This window comes from Argopecten irradians, chromosome 3 (assembly GCF_041381155.1).
Source record: "Argopecten irradians isolate NY chromosome 3, Ai_NY, whole genome shotgun sequence".
Classification (NCBI taxonomy): domain Eukaryota; kingdom Metazoa; phylum Mollusca; class Bivalvia; order Pectinida; family Pectinidae; genus Argopecten; species Argopecten irradians.
In genome coordinates, this window is record NC_091136.1 from 16,406,845 (window position 1) to 16,434,476 (window position 27,632).

Here is a 27,632-nt window from a genome sequence, read left to right on the forward strand (position 1 = left end):
TCAAATATGATTTGCATATCTCGATAAAATTCAAAACCAATTTAACAAAAATGTCTGATATCTCTGCATCCTGACCGACATTCAGTGATTTTTTTTTATTTCTTGAATTCATTTTTGCATTTTTTTAAAAATCATGATAACAGGAATATCTTTCAAGGACAAAATCATGAAAAGAGAAGATAATTATCATATGTTAGAAGACAGATATTTGATATATAGCTTTTATCTCTCATTTTAGCCTTCTCACCTTGATTTTATCTATAACTTTTTCTAGCATAAAATTTCAAATGCTGATAGCTGATCATGTATACTAGAGTTCTGATATACTACATATTACAATAGCTTCTTCATTCAATTCCTAATTTCAATAAAATTCATAATTTCCTTTATTATGTCCTGTTTCAAAAGTGAAAAAATTGTAGGACTTGTTCAAGTTAACATACAGTAAAACCCCTCTAACTCGAACCCGGATTCCTCGAATACCCGCTATTCGTCGAACTCGTTGTACGGTCCCGACCGTCTCCCTATATAATCTATGTAACAAAACCCCAGATAGCTCGAACAGCTATTCGTCCAATACCCCTTATTCCTCAAACAGAATTATGTCCCTAGTATTAACCCATGTATTCGTCGAACAGGTGTTCAGCCTTTGAGATTTTTTTACCTGTGTCACACCTGACTGCACCGACCGACATGGATAATTGCTCACGATCTTGTGTTTATGCAGTTGGCGTGTCGAGCCTTTAGATAATTAAGAGATTAACGGTGTCATTATTACCTACCTACACGATCGCAAGTAGTTGTTTGATGCTAACTTTATTTGAATATTTCAGAAAAGGCATTAAGTTATTGATGTTTCTCGTAATAATCTTCGCTGTAAATACGAAAATACGGAAGTTGTTGATCCGTGTTAATAGAAAGTACACATTGTGATATGACAAAAGAGGCGGAAGATATTGCTGACGTCCGCCTAATTATAAAAGTTGTTTTTTTGAATTTCTTTGTTGGTTTCATTCGACAGGCTAACACAATGTTATTTATCGAAAGATGTAAACGATATCAAACGATATATGCAAAGAATGTTGAAAGATAAGGTAATTAAAATGCCATTGTCATGCATTGTTTGTCATAGTTTGAGACCGGACATTTTGACTGTTGATCATGACCAACCTCGGATGAGTCGAATACCGCATATTCCTCGAACTATTGACCTGGTCCCCTGATGTTCGAGTTATAGGGGTTTTACTGTATAAGGTTCAGTGTCTTGTTGAAGTAAATTTTGAACCTTATAAGGAAAACGGGGGATTAGAGATCCCAAAACAATGTGAGTACAATTTACTGTCGATTACTCTCACAATCCGGTGATTATGACATCATCATTTGACGTGAGTTTCTGGATATCATACTCACCGGATTGGGGGGACAAATCAACAGTAAATTGTACTTTACTCACTTCATTTTGGGATCTCCAATCCCCCGTATTAAATATAGAATTATTGGATACATTCTTTTGAATTGATGCGCTAAGTATATTTTACTGTATCGTATGCCATTGATGTGCTTGTTTATATGTTTATATATATCGCATTAAAATAGTTCACGCACATAAAAAAAACTAAATGGATAAGTATTATATTACTCTGTGTGTGCCAATACCACCTCACCTCTACCTTAAAGCAGATACTTTTATTTGCTGTCATGATCAACCAAGTCCATTTAAATTGATTACATAGGAGTCAATAATATTGTATTTGTACAACTTGTGTGGCTGACAGAATAAACATTAGGACATGTGTATCTAACACACTGGAGTTACTAATTCAGATTCTCAACATGCTATTATAAATTATTCCCATCCCTGTTCAACTAACTACAATGGCTAAGTGGTTAAGGTGTCTGATATTATGTCACTTGCAATCTAACTAATGGCTACAACAGCAGTAGTTAGCCAATTGCGAGTAATAAACATAGACATGTTCCATCACCTTGTCTTACACATCAGAGCAAATGTAATGCCTGTAGGAATTTGTCTGAAATGTTCATTTTTTCATTTTGACTTTACCAATCATTCCAAAAAACATAAATCATAAACTGTTTAAATAAATATTTGGAATTTTAAAGGTATACTAACACACAAAAAAGTCAGCCATTTTTTATTGGAAATATTAGATAATGCAATCGTTATACCATTACAATAATTCAGATCAGCTCTCTCAGTTTCTTTGTTTGTTTTATGACAATTAATCATTAAATCCTAATCAAGATTACATATCCCGCACACAAAACAATGGCTGCCATTGTTACTGCTACAAGATAAATGAAGGTCAATTATGATCTGAATTCCTCTAATACATTAATTGGACTATTCAAAACAATGGTATAAACCAGACCTGTGATAGGGTTGATTTTGCTTTAATATTTATCATTTCATCAACAGTTCTGATCATTTGAGGACAGCTGATGCACAGATATTTATTTTCTCTTCATAGAGGGTGTGGGCTTCCAAGAGGAATACAGACTTTGATCTTTAATTGTCCTTTTGGCTTCATCCCAACACACTGATTCACAAGGGCTGACTTTGAGCAATCACATTTGTTAAGAAAGATCCGAATGAAATTTTGGTCATGCCACGGAAATGAGTGTCCAAGATACTGATATCTATTTGTTGATTGCATTTTGCAGGAGACATAAAAACTATACATGCTTCTGACTCTGATACATCTACATATACCTAGTAATCAACCTACTTCATCATATTGAAGTCATATCAATATCGTTGAAGTTGTGTCCATGCACAAGGAAAGAGAAGAAAAATCTAAATTAGAGATGAAAGATGTGCTTGAAGCAGTCTATGGACTTTGAAGTTACAGGATCTGGCAGAAGTGAGTTCTAGTCTTGAGTTGTACAGGGGTATATGTCTTTGGCTACCTTGCCATAATTAACCTTATAACAAGTACTTAAATATCTATAATGTTAATAGTGTGTAAATCACAACTTAAAGCATCTGAAGGATACCACGTTACAGTTTCCACAGGCCAGATTACCTTGTACAAGACCATCTGAAAAAGACCAATTTGTTCCAATAGAAATCAGTCTGACAATTTTTGACAAGGAAATGGGTCCCATGGACACACACCACTTACAAGCATGGCACTGAGAAATCGGCCAGGTAGCTAGGTAGATCTACTGGTCCTACAGCACTTGACAGTGGAGTTAGATCAGCCCAGTCTGAGGTGGTCATCCCGACATTTAATCAATATCACTGCCGTCACAAATCCTGGATAGGTTTAGGCGTCTTCAAACCTGGACATGACCTGGACAGGCCAAGTCAAAAAGCAAATCCTTATTCTCCTTCTGACGACCATTACAGTCATTAATGGCATGGGGATTACTAGCTGTGCATGTGCACGCTTACTACCGTATTTATCCAGGTAAACGTACACACACAATCTGGACATTTACAATATAAACAATCATACATGAATATGGGGACAATTTAGTTCACATCATTATAATAAAACACCTCTATGTTATGCCCACATACCATTATCAAGCTTATTTTCAGTAAGAAGCCTATGTCCCTTAAATAAATCAATGATCAGTAATAAGTATATGTCTGGTAATAAGTCAGTTAATACAGTTTATCATGGGGATGTTTATAACAATATAACTTCAAAAGAGACAGAAAAGATTCATTTGTAAAATCAGCCAAAAACTGCACAACACCATAGGATCGTTTTAAGCCTTCCTTACAAAAATAAATAACAACACTCGTAAAGTTCACTCAAATGTCAGCATGTCGTCCAATTCCCTAAGCTGTTGTACCAGGATGTTAATTGACTTATAGCTTGTCTTTACGTGTGATGATACGCTCTCCTCGTGTATGCAGGTACATAACTGGGCAGACAGTTTAGTCATCTTTGTGGTGTACTATATATACTTTGGTAGTATACAATGAACCGTGAGATTGGAAGGCTGTGTGCTTTATAAGGTCATGTACTAGTGGAAGCTAGGACAGCTAACTGGTTAAGGTGTCTCTCACTGGCGGCTTTGGTCTCTGCTGTAGTGGCCGAATCACTTAGATTTCACCAGCGTTTCATACTAACGTTTTGTTTTTTAAGTATTATGTATTAATTCACAATTTAGAACTCTACCGATTTAAAGACTGGAAAGTTTCATTATGAATTAATAGGAATGAGTTCATTTACTATAAACTTCTACTACAACAGTAAATCGTTGTTTTTTTCAGCCTTTTTAAAGCATTTTTTAAATGGGTAAAAAACCTTCACTGTCTTTGAACATTCAACACTTAGGTTTTAACTGATTTCATTTACATTTTTTTTTTTTTTTATTTTTGTATTTTTTTCTTTTGTTCTCTCTGTATGGCGCCACACACGCTATATATTATTGGAGCCTCGGTATGTATCTTGCTACGTGTACCGCGAGTGTGACAATCTATCACTCCCTGCAGCTAACTCGTCCTTGAAAATGAAATGTAATCAGACAATTTGAACCAGCTTCAATGAAATTAGAGCTGCGTTACCATTCCTTGTATGGTAATTCAATCAGGATGGTAGACTTCAGCAGATGTATACAGACCCAAGTGTTTGTTCTCTAGTTTAATCTACCCACGTACAGGTGGCAACGTCTCAAAAACATGCAGGTAACACTTTAAGTTAGTTATTACATAATGGTGAGAACAGGAACAGGACTCAGGTCCATCGTAAACCCCAAACCTATAATTAACTATGGAAGGACGAGCGAAATTAAATATCAGAGTAAAATTTGAACCAGGAACCTCCAAATATGTGTATACTAAAGAAATACTCCACCTCATGGCCAAATCCACTTCACTTCTTCTCTTATTATCATGTCTTCGTCTAATGAAGAATGGAACTCTCTAAAATGCCATATGGAGCTATCTGCTCTACGAATTAAGCTACCTTATCAAATAAAGCCATCAAATTGTGACACCTAGTCAAAGAAAGCCACCTAGTCAAAGAAAGCCACTTAGTCAAAGAAAGCCACTTACATAGTCAAAGAAAGCCACCTAGTCAAATAAAGCCACCTAGTCAAAGAAAGCCACCTAGTCAAATAAAGCCACCTAGTCAAATAAAGCCACCTTATATGACCTAGTCAAAGAAAGCCACTAAGTCAAATAAAGCTACCTAGTCAAATAAAGTCACCTAGTCAAAGAAAGCCACTTAGTCAAATAAAGCCACCTAGTCAAATAAAGCCACTTAGTCAAATAAAGTCACTAAGTCAAATATAGCCACCTAATCAAATTGTGCCACCTAGTCAAATTAAGCCACCTAGTCAAATAAAGCCACCTAGTCAAAATAAAGCCACCTAGTTAAAGAAAGCCACTTAGTCAAATAAAGGCACTAAGTCAAATAAAGCCACCTAGTCAAAGAAAGCCACTTACATAGTCAAAGAAAGCCACCTAGTCAAATAAAGCCACCTAGTCAAATAAAGCCACCTTATATGACCTAGTCAAAGAAAGCCACTAAGTCAAATAAAGCTACCTAGTCAAATAAAGTCACCTAGTCAAAGAAAGCCACTTAGTCAAATAAAGCCACCTAGTCAAATAAAGCCACTTAGTCAAATAAAGTCACTAAGTCAAATATAGCCACCTAATCAAATTGTGCCACCTAGTCAAATTAAGCCACCTAGTCAAATAAAGCCACCTAGTCAAAATAAAGCCACCTAGTTAAAGAAAGCCACTTAGTCAAATAAAGGCACTAAGTCAAATAAAGCCACCTAGTCAAAGAAAGCCACATAGTCAAAATAAAGCCACCTAGTCAAAGAAAGCCACCTAGTCAAATAAAGCCACTAAGTCAAATAAAGCCACCTAGTCAAAGAAAGCCACTATGTCAAAATAAAGCCACCTAGTCAACGAAAGCCACCTACTCAAATTAAGCCACCTAGTCAAAGAAAGCCACCTAGTCAACGAAAGCCACCTACTCAAATTAAGCCACCTAGTCAAAGAAAGCCACTTAGTCAAAGAAAGCCACCTGGTCAAAGAAAACCACCTAATCAAATAAAGCAACTAAGTCAAATAAAGCCACTAGGTCAAAATAAAGCCACCTAGTCAAAGAGAGCCACTTAGTCAAATTAAGCTACTTAGTCAAATAATAAAGCCACTTTGTCAAATAAAGTCACTTAGTCAAAGAAAGCCACCTGGTCAAATAAAGCCACTTTGTCAAAGAAAGCCACTAAGTCAAATAAAGCCACTTAGTCAAATAAAACCACTTAGTCAAAGAAAGCCAACTAGTCAAATAAAGCCACTTAGTCAAATAAAACCACTTAGTCAAAGAAAGCCGCCTAGTCAAAGAAAGCCACTTAGTCAAATAAAACCACTTAGTCAAAGAAAGCCACTTAGTCAAAATACCTAGTCAAAATGTGTCACTGAGTCAAATTGAGTCACCTAGTCAAATTAAACCACCTAGTAAAAATGTGCCACCCTTGTCAAAATGAGTCAACTATTCAAATTGAGCCACCTTGTCAAATTGTGCCAACTAGTCAAATTGAGCTACCTATTGATATTTCAGCCATCAATATTTCTTCCTTTTGGACATTAATTTTCCTTACTCCCACACCCATTTGTAGCCCTTCCCTCCATCTCTGTCCCCTATAATTTCCCCTCCCCTAACGCCAATCCCCCTGGCTCCACACATCCTGCCACTCACATCAGCTACACAATCTACAGATTAACAAAGATAAAAGCAAACCTTCTGTCTAAACATCCTATATGCATAAAATAACTTTAAAATAGGGTACAAAGTAACTCAAAGCAAACTATGGTTGTAAATACATAACAAAAACTCACAAAGCCAATGAGACAATGAAGATTTTCCGAAAGACAATAAGGAGTTTCGGTAAAATCATATACCTAACAAATACAAAATATTCACATTTCGTTAAATAATGTGTCGACAATGATGTATAAAGTCACAGCAACTATACATAACTCACAGCAAACACCGTCAGCAGAAACTTATTTGGATCTGTGATAGTCAATCTATCCAAATGATCTATATATATGTCTAAGCTTTGCAACAAGAGACATGTTGTAACCAAAAACATCCTCACAACATCCTGTTTTATACTTCGACAATTAATGTTGGCGTTGGCGACAATGTTTAATGACGCTTCCAACCTTGTCTTGCTAAAAGCTACATACAAAATATTGACGCAGTAAGCAAATTTCCCGTACTATAACATTTTTTCAATATTACACTATTTATCGTGAAATAGCAACTGAAAATAAATTACAATTGAAATCTACATTTTTATGTTTCCATCCCTACTACGAAATCCAAAATGAGAGGGTTTTTTCGTTTTTTCATTGCGTAAGAAAATGGATCACAGATTTTTTTAAATTGACTTCAGCAAAATACTTGATAAAGTACAGTGTCCTCGATGAAAAGCAACTTGTGTTTTTGAAATTATCTAATTACTAAAAACAATACATCATACTATGTGTTACTGATCCGAAAGTTAGATTTCAATTTCCTGTCGAAATTCTACTTTATTGATAATTATTCTCTTAGTAGTAAATATGAGATTTGATAAACCTGTTTTATAAGTTGTTAGTCATTGGATATATATCAACTTTATAATACAAGCCCACTGAACTGTACAAGCAAGAGACATCCAGTAAAACATTGCATCTATATCTGACAACTGAAATACTACTACGCAAAACCTTTAGTCGATAATGTTCTGTACTCTCTACAAAAATATGAGTTATCAAATATCAAATGATACATATACCAGAAGTAATTTCCAATTTGGTTTTATGAACACTGTATCACTAAATATTTCACCAACTCATGCATACATATACTTCTATGATCAGCTATATATCCTGTCTGAAACTGGGTATCAAATTTCACTGAGAGAGCCACGTATATTTCACAGTGAAACTGACGCCATACAATAGAAATTTCGATAATCCTTGTGAATGGGTTTATTTATATTTCATGATCCTTTTGAAGGATTGTTTAATCATCAAAAATGTTGCCAGTCTGAAAAATTAACCTGCTTTTATTACCCACGGGAGGAATTCACTAGGTTTGTATCGAAATCGTTCAACAGCATCCCCCATTATCGGCATAGCGATAATGTAGATTCGATATCTTATGTTTCATCAAAAATTCTGTATAACCATAAAGCTCTTTAAGCTCCCGAAATATTAAACATACTTGGCTAATTATACAGATCAACGATATGGGACATTCAAGATAATCTGATAAATTCATAAAAATACTCTTCAAATATCTATATACATGTATCTGAAATAGTAGTACATATCGTTAAGTGGTTTCTCTTTAACTGTAGAATTGCTTTTTGGCATATTTTTCAAAAACTATGGCAATAAACAATATATGAGCAAACAAAATATTTATAAAGTTGCGCAAACTACTGAACAGTATGTAAAACAACAGAATTACATGAGAATGGATCTTGATCCGTTTGATTGCTGATTCAATATGTCCATATCGATCTAGAACCAGGTTTGACAAAGAAAAAACATTCTTGCAGTAATATATTTATAAATTTAAAGTAACTACAAAAATTTTAAAAAAAAATAGAAATATATAATGAACTTTATTAAGTCCAAATAAATGACCAAATGACTCTGAATTTAATTAGCTGTGAAAAAGCAAAACTGAACTAAAGATTACAAAATAGAAAAATCTTTGGGAATTCACAAAAAATAAATAATTTTCATCATAATCTTAAAGATATTAATTATATTTAGAATTAAGATAAACTTTTGAATTGCATGAGCATACTTTCTCCAGAGTTGGGGAAAAATTCAAAGGGAGGTTACTCTGAAGAATTTATCCTCTCCAGCATCTTACAATAGAAAACAGCTGACATTGGCTGTCGTCAGTGGACATAGGAGTCAGTAGGTTTTAGGACTGCATACCCATTTTCACATATACAAAGCACTACACGCGCCGATATCTTGTCTTTTGGGACCACGTCTTGTGAAAGCAACCTTTACTGCGTGCAGCAGATCAGGACAGACTTGATTCTCGATTCTCCAGTGACCGAACAATCACTTGACGTCTGGAAATATACACCGAATCCAAGATCCGAATTCTGTCTACGTTCATTTATTCGACTAATATACGATTTTTCATGAAAACAATTATACTTTATTGTCTGAAAAATGATATATCCACTCACTTCCTTTTTCGTAGACTCAATCAGACATTAGGAAATTTTATGGGTAATAGCAGCATCCAAGAGGAAATGGCCTTTTTGCTTCAATGAAATTAAAATTTTGAAATGATATAACCTTTGAACCCTGAATGACCTATAACCTCTGAACCTTGAATGATCTTTTACTTAAGATTAGTTATTAAACTTAAAACATTTAAACAGCACATTCACAGTCTTAGGTCTAAGAGATCCTTATTACCTTTGATATTTGACCTTTGAACTCTTACATGACCTTCCAACTATACTTTTGATGTACTTCACTTTCAACTTTCAATATCATTACTTCATTCATATCTCCAGATATAATCATAACCTCCGACCTGCATATAAAATGACCTCTGAACTCTAGATGAAATGACCTCTGAACTAAAAACAGGATTAATAATTATTGACCTTTGATAAAAATATATAGAAATTATCCCTAAACGTTAAAGAGAAAACGACCTCTGAACCGATGATGACATTGAACTCTGAACTTTGTGTGAATACATATGGTTCATATCTAGAAAATATACTAGAAAGGAATGGATCCTTAAACTGGGTTGGATATTAATTATACTAAGAATCCAGCAATCTAACTAATATGCGATCAACACTTTCTAACACTGACGATGCTTATCACAGCTGTTGATAAAGCAAATTATAAGATAACACGTTGGAGATGTACGTCGATGACACGCATTGTTCTACCATCTGTTTACCGTGAAATGACGCCCTTACAACATCGTGTAGTCGTAGCATTTTAAACCTATTTTCTCTATTGATTATATACACCAAAAAACTCCTTCAACCGTTCTACAATGAAATATTCATATCGTTAAGACATGAAAGTGGTAATTGATATCATAAAATGAACGTAATATCTCAAGCAATAACAATCAACAAGATTTGAATGGCTTTTTTTCAGGTCAGGCGCTTCATAAATTATTCTATATGCAGTCCTTTTTATATTTCTATAGTAGCATGCCCAGCCCTAGATTGGGTTTGGGTGTTTTTGGGTCCCTAAATCTTTATGATCCATCATTCCTGTACACTAATTATGCATCCTCTAATTGAGCTACCTGAATGTTGAGATCTATACTAATCCAGTTTCGCTACTTGTAGTTTTGTCATCTAAAGACAAACCTGAGGTTTAGAAGGTGAAGGGAAACCAGAGTACCTGTAGAAAAACCACCGACCTTGTCAGTACCTGATTTAAACACAAATCCCAGAGGTGGAAGGCTAGAGGTAATATGCTAAACCACCTTAACTAATTCTACTAAATTTCTACTAAAATTATAAGAAAAAAAAGTCAGTCAAGGTCAGACTAAATATCTGTGTTTAGTTGTTTGGTTAAGAAGGCAAAAATTCACTAGATTCACTATTGCCCTAACCTGAATATGTATTACTCCATCGAGCTTTCACAAACCAGCATCTTCAGGATGTTGGATCTCTCTGCCACCCAAAATTTTAAATACTGAAGGAGTTATAACTAACTTCTGAATTTGAAAACAGAAATACTCAGGCCACACAAAGATACCATGGAAACTCTGGGTACTCAGGTACTGCCAATCACATGACCTCAGAGCAAATCAACCCGATCCACCTCTGCCATCGTGAATGACCTTGACATACATAGATACACGCGACACAGTTATAAAACATTACATATTTAATATGACGTTACCGTATGATTAAGCAATAACGTGGCGCCACAATAGTGTTAATTTACATATGGATCTATATTATGTATGTTTAAATAACGTGTCAAATATGCTTATTTTAAAATTGAAAAACATATATGTAATATTTATTTATATGCCTTGTCAACTCAGCTCTTATTAACTATATAGGTAAAACTATTACACGAACAAATGATGCTTGTGGTATATCGGACCTATACAGACTATCTATAGGAGAAATGGAAAAAGAAATCCAGAATCTCTGAGGTTAAAGCCATTGTATTACTGTTTGGGCAATCAACAAGAAACCTAACAGACATCGTCTCCTGCCGTCAATGTGTCATGCACTCATGTTCCAAGGAAGAGAGACCAAACTTCATGCATGACTGCACTGACGACTGTCGGCACATTAACGATCACAGCTACTGATGCATGATGTCATACTCAAAATACAGACAGTCTATGATGGGTTTAGAGGAATCCTACAGGTAAATGGCTTACCTGCTTAAACCTTGATCTGCGATACTGCAGCTAAAAAACAAATTACATCTTAATCCTAATTTGGTAATTAAGACTCAGGAGTATTACTTCTCTCATTATGTTAACGAACGTATGCAGCTTAATTAGGTAGGCAATTTACTCCATGTTCCAAAGCTAAATAAATTATGAATCACATATTGATAGGCATCAACACAAAATAGCTTCGTTTATGTAAGTTCATGAATTTTTTATGTAATTGTTATAATCGTTCTCGGTCATAAAGCATCGCTTAGTGTTTCCATATAACTGCACTGAATGGACCCAGATCAACAAACCTGATATGTTCAGAATATATGCATGTCCAAAAAAAATCCAAATCAATTACAACATACAGTATTTATCCCCGAAACACAATCAGTCATTATCCCATAAACATTGTTTTTAGTTTTTTTTCTTGTTTGTCATTATGGTGAAATATTGATTGTTTTGTCAAGATATAGATGACAACATGTCAAAATTCAAATGACCGAAGTCAATGTCTGATTTTATTGATGTTGTTCAATGTCAGTCAAACCTAACTATGAAGGACATCAAAGGGACATACAGTACAAATGTCCTTCATAGACAGGTGTCCTTTATACAGTGGTCAATTATATAGTAAATTGCACCAAATGGGGTTGATGAGTCTGTCCTTCATAGACAGGTATCCTTAATACAGAGGTCAATTATACAGTAAATTGTACCAAATGGGGTGGATGAGTCTGTCCTTTATAGACACGTGTCCTTTATACAGAGGTCAATTATATAGTAAATTGCACCAAATGGGGTTGATGAGTCTGTCCTTTACAGACAGGTGTCCTTTATACAGAGGTCAATTATACAGTAAATTGTACCAAATGGGGTTGATGAGTCTGTCCTTTATAGACAGGTGTCCTTTATACAGAGGTCAATTATACAGTAAATTGTACCAGATGGGGTCAAGGAGTCTGTCCTTTACAGACAGGTGTCCTTTATACAGAGGATAATTATATAGTAAATTGTACCAAATGGGGTTGATGAGTCTTTCCTTTATAGACAGGTGTCCTTAATAGACAGATGTCTTAATTAAAACAGGTCTGACAGTACTTTTGTTCCTATTTTAGTATTATCAACTTGTGTGTTTAACAACTATCTTAATTTTGATGAGTTATGTGAAATTTACTGTTTTTGTGTTGTGATATTTGCTTGCAAGCCAATGAAAAACAGATTTAGTCTTGTTTCACAACATCTGAAATGAGTTTTAAAAATCACAAATAAAGAATGCAGGTGGACACATATATATAATAAGGAAACATATACATGTGGCTAAGGGGATAATATACCCACGTACATGACCATTCATAAATTAGACTTTGTAAGCAGTTTTTGTGGAACTCTTTTATGAAAGAAAATACATTTGTCACAGCTAAGTTATTCCTTAAAGCAACGTACACATAACCTAAATAAAACTAAACCTATTCTCCAGTCAGCTGTACAGCACTGCCAATGAAACCTTGTACCTGATAATGAGCTATACAGACATGCACCCATCCAACATTAACCCTTTAGACACGAATCACTCAGTACATTTCTTGTTAAAACAATTTGTTCTGAGGAAGGAATTCCAATGCATTTTACAGTCTCCATCTCACACATACATATATCTTTATAGATGTATTGTACTTTTGTATATAACACTTCATGCTCTTCAGTTTGAGCACATCCAGGCAACACCTCTTAAATGTAGCAATCAAACAAAACTTGCTAAGGCTAAATCAAGGGGAGACAACCCTAATCACAAAACCAGAAAGCTGACAAATTCTATTCAGAGAAAAGGAGTTTGAATTTTGACAAAACCAAATAGATTGGAAACTTATCTAGTCGAAAATGGTCAAAATTTTTGTCATATATCAGGGTGGGGTGGGAAGGAATCTGATCTATTTATAGTATCAGGAGAAGACAACTCCTGTGACTAATCAGAGTAAGATAGCTTCCCTAGTACTGGTATAAAAGAGACATTTACTTGTTTTTATTATAGCGCCAGGAAAAAACAAAAACACTCTGGCTATATAAGGGAAAGACAACTCTCCTCCTAAGTACATCAGGAAAAGACAACTCTCCTACTGGCTGCATAAGGAAAAGTCCAAGTTTTCTTGCTACATCAGGAAATGACAACTCTCCTCCTGGCTACATAAAGAAAAGATAGCTCTCCTTCAGGCCATATCAGGAAAAGACACCTCACTTCTGGCTACATCAGGAAACAACTTTCCTCCTGGCTACATCAAGAAAAGACAACTCTCTCTCTGGTGACATCAGGGAAAGACATCTGTCCTCCTGGCTTCATCAAGGAAAGACAACTCTCCTCTGTCTACATCAGGAAAAGACAACTCTCCTCCCGGCGACATCAAGGAAAAGACAACTCTCCTAATGGCTACATCAAGGAAAGACAGCTCTCCTGGTAACATCAGGGAAAGACAACTCTCCTCCTGGTTAAATCAGGAAAAGACAACTCTCCTCTGGCTACATAAGGAAAAAATAACACTCGTCCTGTTTACATAAGGAAAAGACAACTCTCCACCTGACTACATCAGGAAAAGATAACTCTCCTCCTGGTTACATCAGGAATAGATAACTTTCCACTTTGCTACAAATCATCTGATCAGACTTTGATCGTATCCTTAAATCAGGAGAAAAGAACTCCATTATAAGAATGACAGAACATCCTTTAAGAAAAAGGTTACAACAAAAAAACAAGTGAAAATCTAACAAACAAAATAAAGTTAAATTCAACTACAAAAAGAACTTTAACTGTCCTCAGGTGTTATCAACAATTTAAAATTTCAAGAAAACAAAAACAAACATCAGAATTAAAGAAATGCCTTTCAGGCAATTGCAACCCACCATATAGCCATTCCACTCTGACAACGTGTAATCCTAATGCTTTTGTGATCAATAATACCATATCGAAATGAAAACAACTGTAATCAGCTATTTAAGATGATTGTCTCAAACAAAACAGCCATTGTAACAGAGAGACTAAGCTTAGACTGTTAAGGTTTAATTAAGGCTCATCCTATCTCTCTCCAGCCTCGGGCCTTGGAATCCTCAAACAAGGCCAGGTAATGAAGAGTTCCGTAACCACTACACGTAGATTTCCCAGATCAAGTGAAACAATTGATTTACGACTAAGAAATACAGAGAATTTATTTCCCCAATAAAATTTGCACTTTTGATTTAAGTTCTAAGGCTTTAACATGTAGATTATTTTGGGAGAAAAAATTGTAAACGCTGTCATTTTCATAATATCCATTGCTCCCGCTTAGCCATACTATTCTCTGTTTCTCCTGATCCAAATCAATATCTCGGTCTAGCCATACTTTCTTCTGCTTTTTCTGGTCCAAATCTCAGTCTCCCCATACTTTTCTGTGTTTCCTCTAGGTGGTCCAAATCTTGATCTAGCCATACCTTCTTCTGTTTTTTCTGGTCCAAATCTTGGTCTGGCCATATATACTTTTCTCCATACTTCCTGGCCCAGATCTCTGTCTAGCCATACTTTTTATCTTACCTTCTGGTCAAAAGTACAGCCTTACCATTTACCAATCAGAAGGTTGTATCATCCTGCTGATACACCAGTGCTTAACCAGTGCCGAGTGTCAATTACCCAAACTTGAAGCAAACAAAGTACCCTTCACATCAATTAAGAAAGAATGAAAGAGAAAGTATATTTAATGGTAATATTTATGGTTCGATACCAGGTAATAACAGTCTGGTTATAATAACAGATATTTAAAATATCATTCTTTCCCTATAGACCCTTCGTACACTACAAATATACATTGATGGTAATTATATTTAATATGGGGTTACATAACAGTAGTTTCTTTTATTGTACCCATCCCCAATATATATATATATATATTTAATTACTGATAGGGGAGGGGAGTAAATGGGGGGGGAGGGGATCAGGTGGTGATATATAAGAAAGAGGGCTGTACAGAGACAATCGCCGACCATGTTTATTTGGTAGAGTACCTATATGTTGAGAGTATTGTTGTATATATCCTGTAAAACAGACTGTAATTGTTGAGGCTAGTTGTTCCGCCAATCAATACACAGATAAAAAGATTTATTCGCTGCCCTTAGCACCACTTGGGTCAGACATCAAAATGTACTGCGGACTTTAAAACAGTACTTCATAATGTTGCCCACTGGGCAAACGTCTAATGAACCGTTGGCATGCGATATGGTTTGAGACTGAGCAAACGTCTAATGAACCGTTGGCATGCGATATGGTTTGAGACTGAGACTTAGTACTGGTCCATATTCTCTAATCAAATGACCTAAATTTCAGCCCAAATTAGAAACACTCCCACAACCTTGCTGTTTCAAAATGTTCTTCTCAAAAGCAAATATCGTAATTCCCAAAGGGACCACAAGCATGCTTACAGTACTTTTCCTATATATCTGCATTAAATCGCAGTTCAACCTTCTTGCATAATTAATATAACCTCCATTACGCCAAGACACAAACCTACATGGAGTAAATCCTGGTACATGTATATCGTACTAGTCTGGAATGGCCTCAGACCGTTGACTGACACAAGCCACTCCGTTTATTGTACCCTACTTGGGCATCGTAAGAAAACAATCACCAGGATCTATTATTGATGTATAATCTCCAGCCAATATGTATTAGGCACTTTTGCTATCATCAAGTACATTAAACGTGTCATAGACAATGGGTAGCTATGCATTCTGTAGATAAAATAGCTTAGTATCTGGACTGGGAGAAGGATGAAAATGGAATTTTGAAGTCTGCACACTAGTAAGGGACACTACACGAGGACATCAAGGTCTGGACACTAGCAGAGGGACACCACACGAGGACACCAAGGTCTGGACACTAGTAAAGGACACTACACGAGGACACCAAGGTCTGGACACTAGCAAAGGGGCACCACACGAGGACACCAAGGTCTGGACACTAGCAAAGGGACACCACACAGGGATACCAAGGTCTGGACTCTAGCACAGGGACACCACACAGGGACACCACACAGGGATACCAAGGTCTGGACACTAAGACAGGGACACCACAGACGGACACCAAGGTCTGGACACTAGCACAGGGACACCACACAGGGATACCAACGTCTGGGGATTCGCACAGGGATACCACACAGGGACACCAAGGTCTGCACACTAGTAAGGGACACAGGGATAGAACGATCTGGACACTGGCACAGGGACACCACACAGGGACACCACACAGCTATACCAAGGTCTGGACACTAGCACAGGGACACCACACAGGGAAACCAAGGTCTGGACACTAGCACAGGGACACCACACGGGGACACCACACAGGGACACCAAGGTCTGGACACTAGCACAGGGACACCACACAGGGAAACCAAGGTCTGGACACTAGCACAGGGACACCACACAGGAATAACAACGTCTGGACACTAGCACAATGACACCACACAGGGATACCACACAGGGACACCAAGGCCTGGACACTAGCACAGGGACACCACACAGGGACACCAAGATCTGGACACTAGAACAGGGACACCATACAGGTATACCAAGGTCTGGACACTAGGACAGGGACACCATACAGGTATACCAAAGTCTGGACACTAGCACAGGGACACCATACAGGGACACCACACAGGGACACCACATAGGGACACCACACAGGGATACCAAGGTCTGGACACTAGCACAGGGATACCACACAGGGACACCAAGGTCTGGACACTAGGACAGGGACACCACACAGGTATACCAATGTCTGGACACTAGGACAGGGACACCACACAGGGATACCAACGTCTGGACACTAGCACAGGGACACCACACAGGAATACCAACATCTGGACACTAGCACAGGGACACCACACAGGGACACCACACAGGTATACCAAGGTCTGGACACTAGCACAGGGACACCACACAGGTATACCAAAGTCTAGACACTAGCACAGGGACACCACACAGGGATACCAAGGTCTGGACACTAGGACAGGGACACCACAATGGGATACCAACGTCTGGACACTAGCACAGGGACACCACACAGGAATACCAATAGGGCTGTAACGAGTATCCGAGTACTCGAGTATTCAGGAATTATTGAGAAAGATCGGATACGAATATTCGTTACTCCTGATATTTGTGGATCGCGATCTTTCAAAAGCAAAAAATAATACCTTCTTTAATGCTGTCATAGCTCAAAAATGTAAAGGAATGTACATTGATGTCTGAATTTCATTGATATTTTCACTTTTAAGTAGACCGGAAGTACACAAGAGCTGCGTGAAGTAAAGCTAGCAACATGTTATTTTCGTATCCACGCTTCGATGCAATGTTGTGAATTCTTCATAAAATAATTATGATAAAACATAATTTTTGAATTTTAGAGATGTAAAAGATTATTATCAATTTCGTTTTCATTACGGGTCGGAAATATGTAAAAATACGAATATATTATATTAGGCTACCGCACGAGTACTGTAGATGTGAACCCCATTAAAAACGAAAGGTAGGCTAATTATGAGTCAAAATCATAAATCACCCGATTAAAAATAAAACCGTTTTTCTGTATTTGACCAAAATAAAAGTAACAATAACATTGATATGGTGATTTATGCCTTAACATGATAATTTATATACAGTGTACCATTCCACAGATGGTTTGATTTTGATTCATGCCGTAATTGATGTGCAGTAGTATTTTTGAGATGACGTCATTTCAAAATTCAAATGATTTAATTTTTTTTACAGTTACATTGACTGAATCCTGCTGTACTTCACCTGTAACTCTATTGCTTAATGATAAGGAATGTAAAATTGCTAAAAATGGTTTTATTATCAATCAAACATTTATCAATATATAAGACCATTATTGATTTATAAAATCAACAAAAACAGTTTTACTTTATTTGAATCTTTTTCTTGTATCTGACTGGTGATTTGTGGTCCGATCTGTGAATCGTCAACCCTGAATCGAGGATCGGATCGGATCGCCACATGTTAGACAATCCACAGCCCTAAATACCAACGTCTGGACACTAGCACAGGGACACCACACAGGGACACTACACAGGGACACCAAGGTCTGGACACTAGCACAGGGATACCACACAGGGACACCAAGGTCTGGACACTAGGACAGGGACACCACACAGGGATACCACACAGAGACACCAAGGTCTGGACACTAGGACAGGGACACCACACAGAGACACCAAGGTCTGGACACTAGGACAGGGACACCACACAGGGACACCACACAGGGATACCACACAGGGACACCAAGGTCTGGACACTAGCACAGGGATACCACACAGGGACACCAAGGTCTGGACACTAGCACAGGGATACCACACAGGGACACCAAGGTCTTGACACTAGCACAGGGATACCACACAGGGACACCAAGGTCTGGACACTAGGACAGGGACACCACACAGGGATACCACACAGAGATACATCATTTCAGACACAGATAGCTTATTTAGATGTCACTTAAAGGAATGTGTGAGATTAATTTTAAGCATGAAATAGTTTTAAATATTAACTAGACATCAGGGCAGGCAAAGAAAATCCAAAACATGATCAACCAGAAAGTGGGAAAGACAACATTTCAAGGAATACCGAAATGTTGAAAAGATAATTGCGATATTATTTACTTCGAATTAAATACATATAATATTGATCTGAACCCTTTGACACTATGTGGATAGAACCCTTTGACACTATGTGGATAACACCTCTTAACTCTAATTGGTAATTCTGACTAAGATACAAATGTAAAGGGCAAAGAAAACTTTAACATTTATATTTCCATCATGTTCCTGTCACCTGTCAAAACACTTCCTTATTTCCCTATCATAGGAAATTGTCACTTCCTTCAAAAGTTCAATTATTGGAAATTGAAAAAAAAAAAAATGGAATCTCAAAAGAGTAACTTTTTTTTTCAAAAATGGTATCGAAACTTTTGAAGTTAGCTAAAGCTCCATTTGCAATACTCCATTTCACTTCTGTGCAAAACATTTTCTTTTTTTAGTTTTAAAATATGAAAAAGAGCCTGAAAGAAAAATCAGCAAATTTTTAAGTAAAAAAACTTACTGTATGCTCAAATTACTTCTTTCTTATTATATTTGCTTTTATTTTTAAATTATTTAATCAAATTATAGAACAGACAATTCGAGTTTCCAATTCTTCCATGAATTTTCTAGCCTTTTCAGAATATGTTCTTTCATTAGATCGGCTTGTGATGTAGCGCAGTGCCAGAAAAATAGCGGCCAAAGATTTCATATCCAAAAACTTGTGGAGTATTTACATATTGTTCCTCTAGGGAAGTTTCTGCTAGACTTCCAAGCATAGATTTATACATATATATTTTAGGATTACTGGCAGAACTTTCCTCATATCAGACAGTAAGAGAAAAATCTATTCTTTTCTCCAACATATCTCTGAATAAGATTTCTGGACACATGAATCAAGCGTTTCTCAAAATGAAAATGAAATCGTTTCTATCTTTGTGATGGAAATTCTTTTTGAGAATTTAATCATTTTCAGTTTTATATATAAATCATCTTAGTAACTTTAATATTCTTCTACAAATTTAAACTTTCAATCTTAAAACCTTTGGGAAAATCTAATTAAAGACCCATTTTTCAATTAATCTTGTAATGGAAAATCAAATTTTGGAAATTTTGATTTTTAATATTTAATACCATATCGAAAATTAATATCTTAAGAAACTTTTATCAAAACGTTGGTAAAATTAAGGGTCAACTGGAAGCTACAGAGGCACCTTTTCTTGGTATGTTTTATATTGTTTGCATCAATATAAGGGATTACTAACACATATTCAAGAAATTGTCCTCTTAAATGAGGTTGACAAAACTCTTTTCAAATGAATTTCTTATTAAAAAGATGGTGGAATTAAAATACTACTCATAAACATTCAATGAAACAAGTGTGTACGGATTCCAGGGGCATGTAACGAGAAATACCATTCATTTACATCAATATTAATTTCTTTTTAAAGGGTTGAGACTAACAAATAGTTCCTCTTCTATGAAAAACACACAGTGTGGAATACTGTAGGTACATTAATTCACTAACAACAATTTTCAGCCTTTATCTCAGATACCTGAAATTAAAACCATCCAGACAAGATACAAAGATCATCCTGCTCAGCCATTTGAGAACTAAGGTCTAGGTGCTAATAACTGAGACCCTGAAACATCTATGATTATCTCAATACATTTCAAACCTCCTCATTCTAAATAAAACAAAGGTCTCCATTGACTTAAAACACCATTCAGACACCAAAATCTGAACAATTGACACTGAGAGGATGTTTTAACTTAACTCTAATATCCAGCTTACTGTAAAACATACACTTCACACGAACCCATCCTAATTATATATGGAACTCATTAGCTCACAGATAACAGAAATCATCTAGACCATGACTTACGTTAAAGGGACAATTCAGTCTAAGAGAATATTAAAATTTGTACATATATCGGAAAAAACCCAGTTCTAATGGAAATTATATCAGTCGGTTTTACTGTGATATGTCTGAAAAGCCCATGGTGGTGACTTGTGTGTGAAATGTTCAAACTCGCTCGCTATCCGCCATTACACACTGAGGTCGAACTTCTTGTATGCCGAACCCTGTCCCTTGCTCGTAGAGTAATGCAACTTTTGTCCAGAACTGCTCAAATCGCTCTGACAGTAGTGTGTTTACCTTATTAGGTGAATTGTCTTGCCTAAAAAAATCATTTTATCACCTCCTCAGTGGTTATGCAGTTCATTTGTTTAACGTGCGTGACTTTGGCTCGGTATGGGTACAGCGTCCATATTGTACCTGCTAAATCGTATTGATCAACGATTTGATATTTCAGCGATATTAATTAAAATACTTAACAATGTCATGGAATTGGTCAATGTTTTACGTTAAATGTTCCATAAGAAATGTAGAACAATACATTTGTGCTATATTTTGCTTCTTCGTTATGTAAAAGAATTAGCCTGAGTGAATTGTCTCTTTAAACAGTCGCCTCTATAACCATGCATCCCATCCAAAGAAACTTTGGTCTCAGTTGAATAACAATATGTCATCTCAATCATGCAACCCCATTCAAAAACAGTTTTGGTCTCAGTTGAATTACAATATGCATATGTCATCTCAACCATGCAACCCCATTCAAAAACAGTTTTGGTCTCAGTTGAATTACAATATGTCATCTCAACCATGCAACCCCATTCAAAAACAGTTTTGGTCTCAGTTCAATTACAATATGTAATCTCAACCATGCAACCCCATTCAAAAACATTTTTGGTCTCAGTTGAATTACAATATGTCATCTCAACCATGCAACCCCATTCAAAAAACTTTGACCAAAATTACCAGGAATAGACCCACAGCAACCAACCAGTTGAATACTATACCAAAGAAATTCAACCATTAACTCAAGACATTATATATATACCTTTAACTATACATTTTACAAGATGTTTTTGTGGTTTCATTCCACTTATCTAAATACTGCTAGGCTTGAAATAGTAGTTTTTAATTCCACTATGTTAGGAATAGAATTTTTACAGGCACCGCAGGATGGTAGTTTTAAATGTCACATAAAATTTGCTCTGCATAGGAACATGCATTGATTGTTCTACTGAAAGTGAATTGTCAACAATGGTCTTTTTCTAATTTCCCAAATATTAATTACTGGTGAGTCATTAATTACACCAAAAGCCTTCTGTTGTATATGATAATTAAAATAAAACAAATCATACAAGTGATTGAAAGAATGTGTTTTAAGATTCCAGCTTGATTTTCTAACAAATTTTCATAGCTTTTAGAAAATCAGATACTACATTTATTTTTCAAAACTTCAGATATAAGCTATAGTACTACAGCTACAGCCAAACTAATCAGGGCATTGATAATCGCCCGATGGTCAAATTAATTTGGTGGTTACTCAAAATTCCAAATAGAAAAACTTCTACTTGTGCAAGTGGCTATATATTACCTTAAAAATTGATTTTCTTTACACAATTTTTCAAAAAAAGAAAGGAAAAAATCAGTAACGCTTTTCACTCATGGTCACAAAACAACAAAGTCACAGTATAAAGTATTGGTTAACGATTAATATAAACAATACAAGGAACTCCTTAGTTGAATATGTAAGTTTCTGAAAAAGGTAAATGTCATTTGTTGAACAAACTTGGTAGCCCTTCATCCAAATATGGTCGAAACCCATTCAAGGATTAATATAAGAAGGAGTCAGATTTTAAAGCCAAATTTCAGCAAAGCTCCCTTTTTTTTTTTTGGACCTCGGTCATACTATCCCCATGGGTCTTACCTCGGTCCTTTATAAAATATGATTGTCCTTACCTAAAGTTCCCCCTTCTGAATCAATTAAAACCCCTATAGACCAATTTTCATTAAGATCGGAGACTGAAACCTTAAAACAGGAAGTGGGCCAGCGGCCATCTTGGAATACCAAAATCTTTAAGAAATTTTTTGCATGTTGTTCGGCATCAATTAAAACCCCTATAGACCAATTTTCATTGAGATCGGAGACTGAAACCTTAAAACAGGAAGTGGGCCAGCGGCCATCTTGGAATACCAAAATCTTTACGAAAAATGTTTGCATGTTGTTCGGCATCAATTAAAACCCCTATAGACCAATTTTCATTGAGATCGGAGACTGAAACCTTAAAACAGGAAGTGGGCCAGCGGCCATCTTGGAATACCAAAATCTTTACGAAAATGTTTGCATGTTGTTCGGTCATCAATTAAAAACCCCCTATAGACCAATTTTCATTGAGATCGGAGACTGAAACCTTAAAACAGGAAGTGAGCCAGCTAAAATTAAGAAAATTTGCCCTTTTGGGCCCCACCCCTCAGTTCCTAGGGTTCATACCAGACTCATTTATATAAAATATAATTGTGTTTCCCCAATGATGCTTCACACCAAATATGGATAAAATTCATCCAAGGATGGAGGAGGAGTAGGATTTTAAAGCTAAAATTAAGAAAATTTCCCATTTGGGGCCCCACCTCTCAGCCCCTAGGGGTCGGACCAGGCTCATTTATATCAAATATGATTGTCCGTCCCCAATGATGTTTCACACCAAATATGGATGAAATCCATCCAAGGATGAAGGAGGAGTAGGATTTTAAAGCTAAAATTAAGAAAATTTGCCCATTTGGGGCCCCACCCCTAAGCCCCTAGGGGTTGGACCACGCTCATTTACATCAAATATGATTATCCTTCCCCAATAATGTTTTACACTAAATATAGATGAAATCCATCCAAGGAAGGAGGAGTAGGATTTTAAAGCTAAAATTAAGAAAATTTGCCCTTTGGGGGCCCCTCAGCCCCTAGGGGTTGGACCACGCTCATTTATATAAAATATGATTGTCCGTCCCAAATAATGTTTCACACCAAATATGGATGAAATCCATCCAAGGATGAAGGAGAAGTAGGATTTTAAAGCTAAAATTAAGAAAATTTGCCTTTTTTGGGGCCCTACCCCTCAGCCCCTAGGGGTCGGACCAGGCTCATTTATATAAAATATGATTGTCCATCCCAAATGATGTTTCACACCAAATATGGATGAAATCCATCCAAGGATGAAGGAGGAGTAGGTTTTTAAAGCTAAAATTAAGAAAATTTGCCCTTTTGGAGCCCCACCATTCAGCCCCTAGGGGTCGGACCAAGCTCATTTATTTAAAATATGATTGTCCTTCATCAATAATGTTTCACACCAAATATGGATGAAATCCATCCAAGGATAAAGGAGGAGTAGGATTTTAAAGCTAAAATAAGAAAATATGCCCTTTTGGGGCCCCACCCCTCAGCCCCTAGGGGTCGAACCAGGCTCATTTATATAAAATATGATTGTCCTTCCCCAATGATGTTTCAAACCAAATATGGATGAAATCCATCCAAGGATGAAGGAGGAGTAGGATTTTAAAGCTAAAATTAAGAAAATTTGCCCTTTTGTGGCCCCGCCCCTCTGACCCTATGGGGTCGGACCAGGCTCATTTATATAAAATATGATTGTCCTTCCCTAATGAAGTTTCACACCAAATATGGATGAAATCCATCCAAGGATGAAGGAGGAGTAGGATTTTAAAGCTTCAGATATAAGCTATAGTACTACAGCTACAGCCAAACTAATCAGGGCATTGATAATCGCCCGATGGTCAAATTAATTTGGTGGTTACTCAAAATTCCAAATAGAAAAACTTCTACTTGTGCAAGTGGCTATATATTACCTTAAAAATTGGATTTTCTTTACACAATTTTTCAAAAAAAGAAAGGAAAAAATCAGTAACGCTTTTCACTTTTTTCAAGTCTTTTTCTGTTTTCAAACATTCTCTATTGTCCAATTATATATATATATATATAATTAGAATATATATCTTAATCTGCATTATATTCAATTTAAGTTTTAATCGTTACGAACAGCTATACAGTGAATCCATGTACATTGTTCAGTCAATTTCAAACTCAGTATTAATTTCTAGTTATGGAAAATATTAATATAAATTGATTGAATATATATACATGTTAAGTTGTACATCTAGATTTCTCCAGAGTACGGTTAAACTATGTCCCAAATAGATAGCTATCAAAGTCAGTATGTTGTCTCCATTGATACATTATGTAGTCTAATCGACATAACTATAAGTTTACAAAATAATCAAGACATCGTTCAATCTCTGCAAGGTAATTCTACATAAACTTATGTTGCTGTACATTCATTTAGGCTTTGCTTTGTTTTTCGTGGGGTTTTTTTTTTTCATTTTAAATAACAATATATTTTTTATGTACCTGTGTATTTATTTATTGATATATTAAAACCATTAAAATGATTTCCCAAAATGGCAGTGTTTTGCTTCATTTTTAATTTGATCGTGAGTAGATTTTAAAAATTTAACAAGTTATATAATTAGGGAATTATATTACAGCAGTTGATTTCACGCATAAACAGAAAATGTAATAAATTTTCAGTGAAGCTTTCAGCATACATAAAAGTTACAGGTATTGTTTAAAATCAGTTTGCCGAATACTACAGAATGTATAGCCTAACTGTAATTGTTACCTGAAAATGTTACCAGACAGATCTCGGGTAAACAATTCTAATGACACATCTCAGGTAAATAATTCTAATGAACTTACGTTATAATCCTAATGTAATAGATGATAGAATGACTTAAAGAAACATTGTACTTATGTATAAGGAAATCATCAAATTGCATGCTCTGGACATGTACAAAATAGTCTTGGTACTGTTTTTTATTTTATAGTGTTTGCTATAAACCTTGCCTAAAGTGCTATTGGAATTGTGTATAATAAGAAGTGGTGGGTCTTTAAACGGTTGCCAGAGCAAAGCCAGAGAGTATTGGAGACATCACATATCCATAGCAGGCTCACAGCTGGAGGCTGAGAGAGAATCACGTGTGTACTTTATAGGTAAAACACCACAATATATTTCACATTCTAGATCTATGCACTTTACAAATAATTCTATGGTGTACTTGGGTCTGTTTATGAAGTGTCAGTTTCTCTAATTAACGCCAATTAGCTATAATTGGTAATGTTATTATACAGTGTTAGATGAAATGGGAACTAATTGAAGATAGCGCGTGCTGGCCGCTGCACCGCGCGTGCTATATAGCTCTACTGGTACCCTACAGGTATCGGGTGTAATTATAGGACAAATTGATATGATATGAAAATAGCGCATCGCATCGCCTGTTATCCAATTTTAGTGACAAAAACATATACTCCCGGCGTTTATGATAAGTTAATATACAAGAGCGTACGCGTGTACCTTGTGAAAATATATCGTACATATATTGTCAATATATAACGGCAATATCATTTAGCGACAGAGTGACACCGGCTGGTGAAATAATTAAAAATAAACTATACAAAAAACAGTTTTCATTTGACAGTGACATTTGCGCGCTAAGCTATTACTGACTTATATAATTACGCGACAATTGTTTACATTAGGTATCGAATTTGACAGCACACACATGGAAAATATTTGACACTTACCAAGTCCAGGCGGCCGGCCAAATGAAGAAAACATTAAAATCACAAGAAAATAACATATTGGTCCAAAAATCATGGCATCCGATTCCAATTTGGATTAATTATATCCATACGACACTGTGAACATTTGACGTATACGTCCAAAACAACGAGACAATGAGTATACTGCTTGAAACACCGCTGGATGTTCAATATCCATTGCAATGACTGCAAGGTGCGCGCTAGTATTTGATCTTAATTGTCCAATCATCGGCTTTGTTACATTCAGCCTCCGATACAAAGAACCAATCATATTGTTATTTACTGTTGCATGACCCTTGACCTACTTACATGTGATTAAAGGTCAAGCACGAGTTATGCGTGGAAATTCATTGATAAACTGACATCTAGCGGGGATTCCGGTAACGAAAAGTCACGTGTTCTGCCTCGTTTCGTTCTTTTTGTGAAGGTAAGATGGCGGCCCCCATGCACTAGAAAATCTTTGATGAATTTAGACGATTATTACTGATATATTTATATTAATCTTTAAAATACACGTGTAAATATATATTTTGATATTCCATGTAGTTAATGGTATGGTATTTGGCCCCAAATATTAGAGATTTTTCATGTAAATCGGAATTTGCATTTTCTGTAATCCATGCGCCTCGTGTCCTACTGAAATCTGGAAGCACTAGGAAGTCATAATCGCTATGTATGTCAGAAATAATTAAGCTTTTGTATGGATGAATGTAAATAATTAGTTTTATGTGTTGTAAGCAATTAGATGTAATAGCTATTGAGTGATCAAGAAGACTCCATATTTTTGTGTCAGTGACTGGAATTTATAATGACGTCATGTCTAGATGTGTGTGCCCATGCTACTAGGGGAAACGTTTGATCATTTATGTTCTCTTATGTCTACGTTTGTATTAAATTTTCGAACATCAGCTTTGATGTGAAGCAATATAATTGATGTGAAGTGACTCCATAATATGTCGAATTTTTAAATATAGGGTATCAGGAAATGTCATATAAAACATAGTAGGCCTATTTGATAAATCTAAATTTAGAAAATTCCAGATGAAGTGTGCTTTACTTTCTGACAAAATTTGTATCAAAAGGGTTCAAGGTGTTATATAAAAGG

The 27,632-nt window shown here is 36.0% G+C and overlaps 1 protein-coding gene across 1 annotated transcript in view; it reads right to left on the reverse strand.

Annotated features, from left to right (window-relative positions):
• LOC138317672 (uncharacterized) overlaps positions 1–26,715 on the reverse strand; it is a 329,361-nt gene extending 302,646 nt beyond the window's left edge. The window contains exon 1 of the mRNA XM_069259496.1: positions 26,510–26,715. Coding sequence (XP_069115597.1) covers positions 26,510–26,582 — 73 coding nt within the window. The 5' untranslated portion in view covers positions 26,583–26,715. The remainder of the gene's footprint in view (positions 1–26,509) is intronic.
• Positions 26,716–27,632: the final 917 nt, after the last annotated feature.